This window comes from Pinus tabuliformis, chromosome 4_2 (genome assembly GCF_031772625.1).
Source record: "Pinus tabuliformis cultivar Carrire ecotype Pingquan chromosome 4_2, CPIR1, whole genome shotgun sequence".
Classification (NCBI taxonomy): Eukaryota; Viridiplantae; Streptophyta; class Pinopsida; order Pinales; family Pinaceae; genus Pinus; species Pinus tabuliformis.
In genome coordinates this window covers 262,342,546-262,358,924 of record NC_142304.1, presented here as the reverse complement: position 1 = coordinate 262,358,924, position 16,379 = coordinate 262,342,546, and the positions used below count along the sequence as shown (strand labels likewise).

Below are 16,379 nucleotides of genomic sequence, written 5' to 3'. Positions count from 1 at the left end.
TATACAGATCCAGAGGTAATGACAAAGATACCTCTGGATATTAATGCTTAGAGGGTGATATTAATGACAAAGATCTTGATTTTCCAAGAAGACTAAAAAATTAGACATTTTTCGTGGCGCAAAGAGGCCCAAGCATTAGCAATAGATAATAGATTTACTTGTCTTTTCTGGTTTCTAGTAGTTTTTATAACTATGGACTCTTTCATATTTATTATGATATTTTTTCTAAACAATATATGACAATTTAAGTTTAAAGTTTGAAGTTGGCAATTATAACTCATTATGAATATGATGCTTCATCAAAGTTGAAAGTTGTTTCATTTCATTTCATTTTATAGCATTTCATTTCATGTTAGATATTATTTTTTGTAATGGTTACACTTAGCTTGCAAGTACAACTTTGGCAATCAATGATGATAAATGTTATATATTGAATTTTGCAAGCTTGAAACTTTAAGATTGATGAATCATGAGACTCAATATGTATGTTACTAACTTGTGGACGTGGTTGATGAAGAATATAACGTCTAGATGATTGTTGTTATATGGTTCAATCTATGTTTTTTATGTTTTTTATATCTAATTCATCATTCTACATGCTTTTGTTGACATATATGCATCAATATATATATATATATATATATATATATATATATATAATGCTCCAGAAATCGCTCCCAAACCGGGAGCTTCTAAAAATGTCGCTCCTGCTCCCGCTCCCAAGTAACCTTGAATTAAACAGTGTGTCTCATATCTTTTATCAACACTAGTAGCTGAAACTAATCTTCCAAGAGAACTTAAGCATGAGATACTTCAAACTTGCATAGTTACTAAAGCATCAGATCAGTGTCTTCCACAATTTAAGGGTTGAAGCAAACTTTAGTAAATCTTATGCACAAGAAACTTTTCCTCAAACAAAGATATTTCTATTGGTCACTTTCCAAGTCTCCTCAGCCTACTGCAAGAGGTCCTGAGGCCTTTTCGGCCATCTGTAACAGACTACTCAGCCTACTGAAATAGACTGAGGCCTTTCGGCCTATTTTCAAAATATATTAAGGGCTTCAACCCTCTCCATTGATGCAATTATGATCTCAAATAGACCTCAGAAGGATCATGATCTTCTCTTCTAGCAATATAAGAAGGGGTATTATTAATAAAAATGAAACTTCAGCTTCCTAAGTCCATATGAGATTAGGTTTGATGGTATTGGGCCTTAAACCAGGGCTTCGACCCTTTTCTTCTTTAGCTCAGATGTAACACAGACTTGTCTTACATGGATCATAGGTCATAATGTTTTTCATCCTTTTTACAACCAGAATAGAACTAGGGTTTTTAGGGCTAGTGACAGAATAAGCCCTAGAGGATAACTTGAAGTAGACTGGCTTCTTTTAAGGTTTCTCTTTCACCCAAGCTCTAATACCATGTTGATTTTTCATAGGTCTTCTAAATTGATAATTACTTCTTATGATTTCTTAGGATAATCTTTTCTTGCATTCACATTCATCATAAAGTAATTACACAAAAGATCACAACAATAGAAGCAAAAACCCAATAGGATCAAAAAGAGATAGCCAAACAAGAGACACAAGAATTTACCCTATGAAAACCCACATGGGGAAAAACCCAACAACCTTAGAGAAATTATTTAGTTCAACAAAGACACATCTAATTCTTCAAAACAAATATAAAGTCAAACTGATTAGTAACATAGCCCTAGTCACAATTAGTCAAATCGCCCTTTAGACAAGTCAAATTGGTACCCAATGAACTTGGCCTGGTCTGATCTGCTAGGGCCAAATTTCGGCCTCCTACCATACTCAGTGAAGCTCTGTTCCGGTGCCTAGAAGTGCCCAGAAACACTGCCTCAAATCTTTCCTTACTTTGTCTCAAATTTGTCCTTTACTCTGCCTCATATTTGTCCTATGCTCTGCCTCAAATCCGCCCTTTTCTCTCTACCTCAAATGATTCAATTGCTTGCTTGAGGAGGACGAAATGAATTTATATGGTCATCCAAGTAGCCCAAATTCGTGTCACTAAAGGGGTCAGGCCGACTTGTCATTTGGAGCCAAAAATTTCCACTTCAAAAATTCAAAAATTCTTCTTTTGAAAATGATATGAAGAACATGTCTTACATTTTTCATTACATATATTTTTTAAGGGCTAAAATACGAATTATGAAGACCGACCATAGCTACAAAATTCAACATGATGCTCTTGATTAAATGCCAATCACATACCCTCATACATGATATAATCTAATCATACATGAATTTTGAATGGGATATGAAATTCTATTTTCTCCATATGAAGTCTTATGAGGTTGGAACCACTCTCAAACATCTTGAGTCATTTCATGTTAATGCTAAAAATTTAAGTAAAAAGATTAAAATGAAAGGTAAAGGAGAATGTCACTTTTACTTTAATATTACCATTAGTGAGCATCTAGAAAGCATCTAGGGAGCATCAAGGGGCCACCTTGGGAGTGTTCGGGAAGCATAGTGTTGAGAAATCTAGGGCATAGCATTTAAGTGGTTTCTCTTCAATTCGCTGTTGAAGAATCTAGGGCACATGTAGTTAATGAGATTCTTCTTGACTTGATAACTATTTGTGAGGCATTTTAATTTTCTTATTAGCACAATCTTCTCTTTCATTTATTAGAGTGTGTGTTTCTTATTTCATCAAATAGCTACCAAAGAACAAAGAGACAAGAACAAAAGATGTTGGCATTTTTCCAGGGCAAAAAAACCCGCACATAATTCTTCTTATAGAGATTCCAATTGACGAACACCAAGACCGTGACCCTTGACTTACTATGCCACTCCAAGACCAAGACCCCAATCCTCTTCTTTGTCACTGTTGAGATCATCATCATTGCTACACCACTGAGGCCATCACTACTACACCACTGAGATCTTCATTACTGTTGCAACACCATTGTTTCACCTTCATTGAGGACTTCACCATAACAAAGAGATCATTGTTGTTGCACCATAGCTGCTCCTTCACTTAGATCTTCATCATTGTATCTATGTCTCCCTTAGGATTATGACTATCTTTATGCCGAGATCATGACTGAGATTACGAGGACCATCATCCAAAATGCATGCCGAGACAGAGTGTCACTGTTGGATAACCGAGACTGTGTGTGCTATACAGGGATCCTCTTCATCATATATATATGCTGAGACTGTGTGTGCTACTGCAGGACAGTCCACCGAAGTGATATCCAAAATGTTCCCTGAAACTACCCTCCGAAATACAAGATGAATCTGAGATCTGTACTAGAGACAGACTTCAAATCTTCCTTACTGTGGCATCCAAATTGTGTCTCCCTGTACTGCGGATTTCAGACCTTTTTACCCATCCGAAAACTCAGAGAAATCTGAGTTCCTGTACTCCTGTGGTTGACCGAGATTCCTGCACCATCCAAAGTTTCAGAGGTATCCGAATTATCTTTTCTGTGGTGACCCCAGCAGGGTATATATAGTGGTTTTCCCTCCATATTAAGCCGACATGAACCAATGAAGAGGTGTGTCTTTATATGTGAGCCGACATGACTTCTTTTAGCTATTTAATTCATTTTTGCAGGCCGACATGATTGTTTTGCTTGCTTCCTTCTTCAAGAGGATTGTGCTTGTCTTGGAGGGTTGTTCTAGACACTAGGTTGACTCATATACATTACATATATGCTCAAGAAGAGCTCTTTACACATGTCTTTGACTCTTTGACTTTCCTAGACCTATGGAATGAGCAAGAAACTCATTCTTATAATTTATAAAAATAATATTTCTTTTCCTTGACAAGTACAAAGATCAAGATTACATTTGTAAATACCGAACCTAGTTACACTTTCTTCAACACTCCCTCTTAACTAGGGAGGTATTATACTGGTACTTGGTCATTCTCAATCTGAAGAATTTCTCATAAGAAGAATCGGATTGGTAACCCATCTGTATAGCATCATAGTAACCAGCATTGTCACAGTGCAAGGCCTTGACTAACAGCTCCATCTCTCCATCAGACCATGAGCTACAATGCTCGCGAGACCAATGATTATAGAAACCTTCATCATTGTCTCTCAAGGTACATACCCACCCGGGTGTTCACTGAGTATGACCTTCTAGGACTATTCTTATCTTGGGTTGCCAACCTTCAAAGAATATTGGTCCTCTTTCCTACTCTTATCTTGGATGCCCTACACATTCTCAAAGAGTATCGGATGCCAGATGATTACCCAATCCTCCCATTCTTTCTTCCCAGATGAAGACAAGAATGTTGTGTCTATCATGTGTCTTCATTTCCATTCATGGCCTTCACCTAGACTTACGGCTGTTAGTCCTGGTCTAGTGCATGACACATGAAATAGAAAAACACAACTGTCATTTCTTTTTAATCAGGGGTGATCTAATCCAAGCTCCCTCTTGATCAGGGACCTGTCAGAGGTCCTTCTTAACAAGGGACTCTTCTCTTCATCAGCAGCTTCTTCTTCGTGGGTCCTTCAACTACGTGATCAACTTCTTTCCTTGATGTCATAGAGTTCAGTTGAGCTTCTTCCTCGTAGGGCATCAGCCATTAATCACTTTCCTTCTTGGTTCGTCATGTCATTCCTTTCTTCATGGACATTGTAGAGCTTCAGGCCATATTCATCCAACAAGGACATCCTGGCCTTTCAAATGACATAGTTTGAGAAACCCTCCAACCTATCCTGATCTCTAAGCCCTATTGTGGCCATCTCAAAAATTGTCAAAACCCCTCTCTTTCCTTTTGTTCGGATGCTGCTCTGCTACTCACACTCCCTTCTGGAATGCATAGATTTGCTAGCTGCTACTACCAATCTGCCTGGAAAAATCAAACTTTTGAGACTTGAAGTTCCCTGAGAGAAATTTTCGCTCTATTTTGTGTGCTTTTCTCTTCCACCCGACGTTGGTTCTACTACTACAAACTGTAGCAAAACCCTGTGCATCCAACGAGAAATCTACTCAGCGAAAATAGGAGCTACAACGACTCCCTCTGACTGTTGCGATCACAAACTCGAGCAATTCGACTTTTCTGCAACCCTGCAACTAAAAATCGAATTTTTTGCCCCAGCAACCCGACCTACCTGTCAAAGAATTGTACTCCCTCAAGAATTTCGGCCTACTGCTCCCACTAAGCAGTGAAATTCTCTTCTCCGCATCTGAGCTTCCCGGTTGATCACTTGCGCTTTGATACCATGTGAAAATTTCACCACTGAAATGTAATTGCAGCAACTGGAATTTATTTTTCTAGCTGTTGATTATTTTAACAATATATCTGCTACGGCAAATATCAAATAAATTACTCTGCAACCTTCACAAATAAAATACTATAGAAATAATAGCGATGGAAACTGAGAAAATTTTAGCGCACAATAAAAATGATACCGTTATTTTTGGACGATTATCCCTGGAAAAACCCAACTTGGGAAAACCCGTGCAGAAGATGGGGGTTTTATTATTATGCAGCAATGAGAAATTTTGAGTACAATAATTTGGATGACAAAATCTAGCTATCCTGTAGAGAAAATACTGACAAAAATATCTAGAGGGAATTTACCCTCACTCTGAACAATTCCAGCATTGGACTGCCTCTGAAAAGCAAGTCGTCCAACTAGACCTGCAGGTTTTGCATCAACCTGATGTTGCATGTTGCAACCGTTGCCCGAACTGACTACTAGTCTAGCTATCATGTCTGTTGTTGGCTAGGAAAACATCTATCCAACACTCTAGAACCTCTCCCCGACCTCTTGAACTGAAAACTTCTTCCTTTGCAACAAATCAAATTGCCTTCTTGAGGCTTTACACTGCCTCTGTGCAACCTCCTAGAGAAATCTCAGCCTCTCTAGAAATGCACTCGCTAGATCTAGAAAACTTCCTCCAACCTCACTATCCTTGCCCCTCATTGACTCTGCTTCCTCACTGAAGCTCGAACTCTTTGGCAACTGACTATTGCTACTGTGGAAAATCGAATTCTCCAAGTGTATTTGTTGTGTCTTCTCCAAGTGCCCATCGACTTCTTATAATCCTTTGTTGGGACTCCAACGTCCAAGATTAAAACTTAATCAAAGGCTAGGATCGTCTTGAAATCGATCTTTGTGAGTTTCCAGACTATTCTCACCTTGACTTAATTAATTCTGATTAATTAACCATATTCCCTAAGTTTAGACTTCGGAAAAATTTAAAAATTGGTTAATAATCTCATTATTAAGCCATCTCTAAGTGAAATTTCTAGAAATGATTTATGGGTTTTGGAGATCTCATGTATTCTAGCCTCTCCGCCAAATTTCGTGGCTATAACACATCCGATGTTATAGAAACTAACATAAAGCAAATTGGACACCCTTGGAAGACTATAAATACAAGTGACCTCAACCTCATTTGTGCATCATCATGAGACATTCTTCTATTCTCTTTCTTGTTTTTGGCTCACACAAGTCTGAGGCAGATCCGCAGAGGAATGGGGTCGCACAAAGGTGAAATTGCAGGGTCCGAAGCTCACATCTTTGTTTTAGGGTTTTAGGTCTCAATCGCAAGCACAACACAAAGAAATCTCGGTTACAATCACTCGCTAGTCGTCTCATCCGTGCAACTGAAGCATTTCAGTCGCTCGCACAACATGTCCTCCATGCAACTGGAAGTTAGGGTTTGATTTTTCAGTTATCCAAAGTTTTCGCTCGCTAACTGCAGTGTTCAACAATTGACCATAGACAGTAATAGTTCATTACAGGCTTCAGGATCAGGGTTTTGAGTATGAACATGATTGGGTTCATCTCATGGATATTGTTTAGTTGATTTTTTGTTGGATAGTTGTATGGATGAAGATATGGATCATTGTACTCTCTTTTGTTGAATCATTCAATGACAATCTAATAAGAAAAAGAATTTGAAAGGGTTTTCCCCATAATGGGTTTTGCCCTGGTCTCCAACCAATCTTGGTGTCTCTATGTGTGAATGTTTTTCTTCTATTTTTCCTTTATGTTCTGTTGCATTGATGATGATGGTGATATTGTTCTTTCTACATAGTTGCATATGTTGTTGAATAATGATGTAAATCTGAATAATGTTATGATGTTATGGGGTGAATTTAATGTGTAAATGAAGAAATGCAATTATCAAAGCAAAGAACAATATAGCCCTAAGAAAAAATAACACCGGACCCCTCCCATCGGTGAATGTCCTAAAGAGTAGGGGACCTTAACTGAGGTGATAGTCGATCTTTGTCACATTGTTGTCATTTTGTCTAGTAGTAGTCCCATAGGTTCCCCTCCTAGGACCCCTGCTAGATTGTGTGGCAACATTTTTGGCGTCGTTGCTAGGGAGGAAGCATGTCTCTGTCCTAGGTTCAATATTTGAAGAGGTGATTCATCCAACGACAATAAACATCCTCTTCCGGCGACTCCTAAATTGCTTGGTTACAAAGATCACGAAGAAATCATAGCTCCTATGACCAAGGTTGCAGCTAAAAGGGCTAATCAATGAGAGCACTCCCCTCTTGTTGAGAGGTCCTTGTTACTTGACAACATGAATACCAACACTAACTAAAACCAAAATCAAAACCAAGTCCCTAAGGTTAAGGGATGGAATCTGCCAGCCTTTAAACCTCTAGATTTCAGTGGAAACCCTGATGCTCCTCACACATTACCTAAGAACTATCATGAATGGCTTCCCAAGTTCAAAGGAAGTGTTGATCAAAGCACTGAAACACATGTAGAGAACTTCCCTTGGACAGTGGGCCCTTGTGGGATCGAAGACGAAGACATAGTGATGATGTTATTTGCTTTGACCTTCAAAGGGAAAGTTAGTGATTGGTACCTTAGTCTTCCTTCAGCCAACATCAATGAATTTGACCATTTTGAAGATGTCTTCAAGAAAAGATTGGTCATGGATGCTACTGGAACTTGTCATTGGAAAATTATATCGTTTACAGAAAAAAGAGATGAAGATGTTAGAGATTTCATCCAAATATTTGATAGAATTGTTAAGGACATCCCTGATCGCCTCAAACCTATTTATGCCCAAATTCTAGAAAAATTCATTAAGATTGTCCAAGGACACTTGACGTATCAACTTAGGGATAAGAAGCCAAAGACTCTTGCTGAAGCAAAAGAAATGGCCATTGAAATTGAACAAAGTCTGAATGCTACCCATGTTAAAATGTTCGATTTCCCTAGGGCTAAGGTTGAAGCTAAGAACAGCAAGGCCAAGGATCAAGTTGAAAAAACCCTATTCACCGCGGTCAAGAAAATTACAAAAAAGTTGGAACTATCTCCCAGGTTCTTATCCTCAAATTTGTAAACATTGTCTCTCAGCTAATGAAGTAATGATGTTACATTTGGGATGAAAATGTCTATGCATATTTATTTACTATGCAAGCTTGTTCACCATATATTTAATGAAATTTTTGTCTATTTAAGTAAACTTCTGAGTTTGCATGCCATCTATTTATGAAAGTCTGCTATGGTAAAATCTGAATTTTTAAGGTAACTTGTGCAATTTTAGTATGGTTACATTACAGTGGTATCAGAGCATGATTTTGGCCAACTGTGGGTTGAAACCATGGCAATGTCAAGGATACTGTAATTGAGCCAAAATTCCAGAGGCTAAAACCCCAGTCCACTATTGTTCTTAAGATTGAATTTGCTGGTTTACACAAAAATGTCTCAGCAAGAGAACTTACTAGCGAAATTTGAAGACTATAATAGGAATTTCATGAGATTTGTGAAGCAGTTTTAAGAGTGGGCATCAGCAAGGGCGACAAGAAGAAAAAACAGTTGCAGACCTACAGGTGATGAAAATGAGAGAAACGTGATTATTGAACAAAGTGCTAGTATCAATACTGCAAGAACAGGAGAAACAAATATTAAGGGTAAGGACAGTGACGAGTTAGGAGAAGACATACCCATTGAGGAATGAGCTCACACAGATACACCCCAGCAAGTTGATGCAAACGATTGGGATGAGTAAACATCAGATGTTGTCACGGATTACCCGTCACTTGACGAGATTGATTAGTTGGTAATGAGTACAAGGGGGATTATGAGGCCAGACTCACAGCAATTGATGCTACCCCAGTTCCCAATCAAGAAATGTGCAGAAAAGACAACATGCAGGTAGTTAGCTGTGAGAAACTAGATCTAGCAGTTGATTTGTTTAATGAAGAAGGCTTTGCTCACGAACCTACCTGTGCCCTTAATTTGGAGAACCAATTAAAGGTGAGCCCCAACAAGATTGTAGCGGCCACAAAGCAATATAATGATATGCATGCATTAGTGGCAGAATATTGTAGGGGGAATGTAGTGACACCTAACAGTTTAGGGGGGAGAGCCTTCTCTTGCAGACCTTCAGACACTCAAAGAGGCATTGGCAGAGATGAAAACTAATTACCTACACCTCCTTTCGGATAGAGATCACCAACTCGCGCTTGTTGAGATATACCATGATGCGCTAGAAGGGAAGGAGGAGGTATTAATTTTCCACTGCTCTATGTTATATCAGTTACTTTAGCCCAATTCAATTCTTCAATTAGCAATCTTTTCAATAACAATTAATTCTTCCAACAATCAATAGTAATTGAAGATATAACAGCAAATACAATGACACTAGGAGACAATCAAGAACATCAACAAGAGACACCGATTTTGTCAAAGTCCAAGGAAAAACCCCACAAGGGGGAAAACCCTTTGAAAAATCTTCTTCTATGAGATTGTCATAAAATGTTCAGCGGAGAGTACAATGAGCCCAAATCCATAAATAAGAGTCAAAGTCAAAGTTTGACTTATCCAACAAATCAACCATCCAATATCAATATGCCAATGAAGAAATAGTCAAATATGGTCAATTGTCATAATTTGCAATTCTGGCCAACAACAGTCAATGTGCCCTAACCAGTCCCAAGTCAACAGTCAAATCTGTCTTTTAGGAGCTCGGTCAACTGTCCACAAACTTGACATCAATTGCTGGTCAAAGTCAGCCAAAAATAGTCAACAAAAGTCTAGTCAAACTCAATCAAATGAGAGAGAAACCCTGCGATGAAATTCTGCAACTTTTCTTGTGGTCAACTCAAGTCAAACAACCCATAATTTCTCAGTTTGTGTGCCAATTAATGTGGCCTTCCAAAACAGAGAGATCCACCAAAAGAACGAAGTCAAAGCATGCCAAAATCACCCAAGTCAATGCTAGTCAAAGATCCCTGTTTCAGAAAGTCAGTGCAGAAGTCAAAGATGCCAAGAAACCCTTCACACGTGTGGAGAGAAAGAGTTGCCTCAAACCTGTACGAACCAAACAAATTGAGAGAGAGAAAATGAGTTGTGTTGAGATGATGTCCAAATGGGCTTGAGGTCACTTGAATTTATATGTGTTGGAGGGGCAATTTGTCCTTAGGTCAACCTTGACAATTTGTGTACCTATGGGCTTGACTTCAAAAACACATTTTCCTTATCCAAACTAAGTGCTTCAAAGGTCAATTTTGGTCCTCTCGGAAAGAGGAATCTAGTCCAATGATTGGAATTTGTCATTGAGCTGCCAAATTAACAGGAGGAAGTTGACAGGCTTATTTATGAGGTTGAGATTACCCAGGAGTCCTTGAAGGGCACTCAAATGACCCTTCAAGAATTAGAGTTGCAAGTTGAGCAGCTTTGTATGGGGCTGAGTTTTGGACATTCTTCATTCCCCATGGCAGACAGTGAGGATGACAAGAGCACACATGATTGGATAGAGGACCCTCCTATGATATTTGAAGATGAGGAGCACCTTGTTGTAGAGCCACTTGCAGAGAGGTATGTTCTAGAGGGTTTTGATTATGCATCCATGGGGCATAGAGACAAGTATATTTAGGATGAGGGTACATCCATCTAGAATCCAGGTTTAGTTGACACGAGTGGAGTGGATACTGAAAGCCCAAGTTGGCATTGGGACCCAGGTGGGGTTTTCCATCATATGCCAGAGGCGCGGGAAAATTATAGCATTGATGGGTGATTGACTCAATGAGCGAGAGCACATGTTCCTTGACGTTTCCATCAAAGATGGGCAGACTTTGGGAGTTGCCCTGGCACATCATTCACGCACGGGATTGCAAGGTAGTCAGCATGCCCTGGCACAAGTTATTCAGATGGGAAAGCATCGATATGTTATTAGGCAGGGCATTGCACGAGGATGACGCTCATCCATTGGTGTATTGGGCACAAGGGCCACTAAGGATGGGCACAATAGTGATATTCCCACTAGCTTATGGGGAGCTATGCTACTTGGGTTTACCAAGACAGCTTAGGAGATGTGACTCACATCACAATGGATTCACCAGTGGGGTGGAAGGTACATTGGCACATACGGGATACCAGATGATATGGGATGGTACAGCAACAAGCAGTGATGTCCAGTGGCACACAATACAGCCTCTTGCAGGGTTGTTTAGGGATACGTGATTGCATGCAATAGTGCATGGTATTGTAGCATGGGATTCTGGAGCATTTCCCCCAAGGAGAACTCCTGATAAGGACGTTGGCCATGTCATTAGGTGTAGTTTACCCAAGATCGATGAGGAGACAAATGAGCATCTCTTGATTATGCCCATAGGGATTCTCACACCTATTTCTCTTCCCTATTGCTTACAGTCACATAGGAGTTGGTTGTTGTCCCTTGATGCTCTCGTCATGATTAGCAGGATCTGAGAGACTCGCCTCAGATAGTTGGATGAGACACACCGTATCACAAGAGATGATCTACAACTGAGACATGTGGTCGGTGCACGAGTTGGTGAGTGCAGGCTTAGGGATGGCATGATCTACTACAGAGGTAGCCTATGCATGGTCATGAGAGGACTACATGACATAGCTTTAGCGAAACATTCTGAGGCATTGCATGAGCATGAGGCACAACAGCTGGTAGATCATTTTTACAAGGGAATGTTTAGACTCTAGAAAGTATTAGGGTGCACCATCAAGAGACATGAGAGAAGATCTCACTGTATGGTATGGCAAGCGTGGGGCAGTTTTGCACGCACCAGGTGGATACATGGTATATGGGGTTTATATTTTGAGTGTATACAGGGATCAGAGACGAGGCACAAAGGGATTCCAACTGTTATCACTCCAGGAAACTCTCCTAGGTTGTAGCTCGGAGATGCCTGGTAACATATAAATCTTCAATATTGTTCTCTGAACTATTGGAATGGATTAAGGTTTGGATCAAGTCAGATGACTGTTTCAACTCTGTTTTCACTCCAGACATGCATGAACACCCTCAGCTTGACAAGGCTTTAGACCACTAATGCTCAATAGTTTATAGATTGAATGGATAGATGGAGAATACTGACTGTACCAGCAGATGCATACATAAACATATATGAATGGCTAGCTACAGAAAGTAAATGAAGCTTGCAAATCTAATTTATCAATGCAGAGATAAGATGACAGTTATCTGGCATTAGACACAGAAGAAAACATGAATAACCTATTCAAGTGCAAGCTTAGAACAGAGGAGAAGATGGCAATTGAACATGTAACAACAAAAGAAGCTTGTATTACTAGAATGAAGATGAGACGCTAAGAGGAACAAAGTATCCACAGTCTCCAAAAGTTGAACCCTTGTTTCTTCTAACTTTCAGCCATTTATAGGCTTTTTACAATGCTCTCGGGCTCTCTGAGGCTCGAGATGTCTTAATCGATCCCCTCTAGCTTCTAACTGCTTGATGCCATAACTAGACAGACATGAGCCAGAGGTCTCTTTTCCTAACAAACACAGTGACCAAATTCTGGTAATTTCGCCGCACTGTCAGGTGGCTCGCTCGTGCCAGCGACGCTCCATGACCATTTTTGTTGGTTCGGCTGCATCGTGTTGTTGTTTTTCCCCTTTCGGCCATGCCTTCCGTTATTTCAGTTCAACTGTCCAACTATCACAAACACTGATAGAGCCAACAACTTTCCTCCCCGAGTGACTGATGGGAAGTGGGGTACGGGGGCATATGGGCCGTTGGATGGGATGGATCAACGGTCAGGATGTTGGTCGGGCGGCGGAGGACGAACTGAGGTGATCATGAACGAAGGTCGTTGGATCGGGAGAGATGGATGGAGGAGATCAATCACCAGAGGCCTGAAGTCGTGGCGGGAGCGGAATAAGTCCGAGCCGTCAGATCTTGGATGGGTAGATCGGACGGCTATCGGGCAGAGGAGGTGCTCGAAAGATAACGCCCGAGAGCGGTTTCATTTGAGCGGAAATGGTTTCTATCGGGCGGTCAATTGGGCGGTAAGCGGTAAAGGTCGGAGCCCACCTGATTCCATTCATCGGGTGCCACGTAGCAGCGGAGGAGAGAGAGGAAACCGCCTTTATCGGGCGGGTATCCCTCTCACTTGTTGCCCGCGCGATATGCGTAACAGCTGTTAGATCTGGCAGAAATGATCTAACAGTGATGATTGATCGAGCATGTAACGTCGGTCGGGTGAAGTGCGGGCCGTCGGATCTGCGGGAAGATCGACGGCGGGGGAATACAGAGGTACGGGATGTCCTCGAGAAATGTGCAAAGGGCACGTATGGGCGGAAAGGTAAGGTTTTTGGGGCAAAAATGGGTTAATTTACGTCAGTGTTTTTAAAACCGGAACGGTGACCGAACCGGTCCACCTAGCTAACCGGTTTACCGACCGGAACCGGTCTAACCGGGACTGGTTTGGTCTAAACGAACCGGTTTTTAAAAAATACATTAAATAATTAATTTTTAATGAAACAAAACTATTTTTAAGATGTAAAACCATGATTCCAAGCCAATAGAGACAAAATATGCAAAGTTTGCTCATTTATATACCATGCAAAGGTGAATATATCAAAATGGCACCGAGTGCAATACATATCATCGACAAAATAGCAAAATACATAAGAAATGAGGCTCTAAATGGCCTATAAAGTCCAAAAACAATGCTGCAAGCTATGAGGCCATTGGCCTACTACAAGTCTACAGTGTACACATGATCAATCATCAAGATCATCACCACTACTAGACACAGGATCATCATCAGGAGCTACATAGACATCATCTGGTTCAGAGTCTGAGGATGCCTCTGCCTCATCTGCAACATCAGTATCAATGCCACCAATGACAATAGAAGTGGACCTACTGGAAGCACGAGTTTGTCGACCTGCACGACTAGTGCCTTCCATTGGTTCCTTGCCTTTCCTTGATGCCGCTACTGATCCTGGTTCTGATGCCGCCACATAATCTGCCTCATCCTCCGCTAAAGCCATGTCGATATCAAAATCAGCCTCAAACACAGGATCTTCAGTCTCCTCCACCCATTCTGATGTTGGATCAATATCGTCCAACACAATGGGATCTAGATCAGGTGATTTGCTCATCATTTGGTTCCTCCTCAGTCGAAGGTTGTATTGCACAAAAACAAGATCATTTAACCGTTTTTGTTCCAAACGGTTTCTCTTCTTCGTGTGTATGCGCTCAAAAACAGACCAATTGCGCTCACAACCTGAAGCACTGCAAGTTTGACTGAGGACTCTAATTGCAAACCTTTGCAATTGAGGACACTGGCCACCAAATGACTCCCACCAATGTGCTGCAAAGAAAAAGACAATAATTAGTAACTTAGTTTATAATTTGAATTGTAAAGAACGTAAACAATTTTAACTTGAAATGAAAAACAAAATGGAAATTGGAATTGCTTACCTGGTTGGTCCACATCTCTTGCCATCTTTGCCAAGTTTTTGCCAAAAGTACCACTTGCTTGATTGAAAATAGTAAGCTGTCTATGTATATCCAACTGGTCTACATGGTTAGGGACCATGCGCTCCAAGCAATCAATCAATCCAGCTCTGACCTCCCCATCATGCTGATCTCCTAGCCGATTTTTATAGTGATACCTTGGGTTCAAAAAATACCCGGCTGCATGTATAGGACGATGGAGTTGATTGTTCCATCTGTTATCAATGATCTCCCATATACGGCCATATTTAGCTAACCTGTCATTGTAAGCTGCCCGTATCTGCTCCTTTGCCTGATCCATAGCTTCATAAATGTAGCCCATGGCCAATCTTTCCCCATCCACCAACCTTAGCACCTTAACAAGGGGCTCGGTAATTTTCACAAGCTCTACAGACCTTTTCCAAAAATAAGTGTCTAACACTTTCTTTTTGGTGTCTTTTCCATCTGGTCTACGAGCCCACCGAGATTCAGACCATTCATCAGAGGAAAACATTTTCTGCAAGTTTCTACGTTGACCATTGAGACATTGCAACGTGAGGAAGTGAGTTGCAAATCTCGTAATTGCAGGCCTAACAAGCTCTTTGCCTCCAGTGTGTTTCCTCATTAGGCTCAATACCCATGAGTGGTTGTAAATGTATTTTGTAATGCACTTGGCATGCTCTACAGTGTTTTTTACCCACTCCACCTTGCCTATATCCTCAAGCATGAGGTCTATGCAATGTGCAGCACATGGAGTCCAAAATATGGTATTATATTTGGCCTCAAGCATCTTTCCAGCAAGAACATAGTTTGAGGCATTATCAGTGATGACCTGCACAACATGCTGCTCCCCAACTTCCTGAATAATGTTATCCAAAAGCTCAAATAGAAGGCTTGCATCCTTTACCCTATCAGATGCATCAACTGATTTCAAAAACATGGTTCCTTGAGGGCAAGAAACAAGGAAATTAATGATAGTGCGGTTCTTTCCATCGGTCCATCCATCTGACATAATGGAACAACCTGTTTTGACCCATGACTCTCTAAACTCAGTCAAATACTCATCAATGGAAGATATCTCTTTTTGCAAAAGAGCTCCCCTCAAGTCATGCATACTAGGGCCTTTGAAGCCCTTTCCTGCAGCTATAACAGAGTCCCACATAGCTTGGTAATAAGGTGAGCGAGCAGCATTAAATGGGATATCTGAATCATACCACCATCTAGCAATGTATTGGTGAGAAGTTTCTTTGCATTGTTTTTTCCAATGCTGATCCAAAGTGGGTTGAGAACTTGGCTGGGAGGAAGTGGGATTAGATTTAGAAGAAGCAATGGTGGCAGAAGATGAGAAATAACTTTGGATGTTTGGTCTCTTTGGTCCTTTTGATGGTTGGCCAACTCCAACAGAAGGATGAACATAGTGAAAGGGGTCATTGGTGGAAGGGATAGAAGTGGAGTCTTGAATCTCATAATCATCATACCCACTCTCTTTCATGGCTTCTAATAATTCCCTCTTCCTTGCAATTTCATCTTGGATGGCCTTCTCCCTAGCCTTATCCTCATAAAATTTTTCCAGCTTGGCAATGTATTCTGCCCTAATAGGACCTAACAGTGCATTTGGTGCATCACATGGCTTTACTTGGCCTCTTACCCAGCCAAGTGTTGTTTCAACCTAAGAATACCCCCAC

At 40.6% G+C, this 16,379-nt stretch overlaps 2 protein-coding genes across 2 annotated transcripts in view; both read right to left on the bottom strand.

Annotated features, from left to right (window-relative positions):
- Positions 1–16,379, bottom strand: part of LOC149168988 (Vacuolar protein sorting-associated protein 26) — a 326,812-nt gene that overhangs the window by 16,576 nt on the left and 293,857 nt on the right. The window lies entirely within an intron of this gene.
- LOC149168989 (uncharacterized) overlaps positions 11,074–16,379 on the bottom strand; it is a 42,013-nt gene continuing 36,707 nt past the window's right edge. Inside the window, exons 5-7 of the mRNA XM_089428054.1 lie at positions 14,680–16,286; positions 14,061–14,569; positions 11,074–11,106 (exon numbers count right to left, since the gene is read on the bottom strand). Of these exons, the coding sequence (XP_089284180.1) occupies positions 11,074–11,106; positions 14,061–14,569; positions 14,680–16,286 (2,149 nt within the window). The remainder of the gene's footprint in view (positions 11,107–14,060; positions 14,570–14,679; positions 16,287–16,379) is intronic.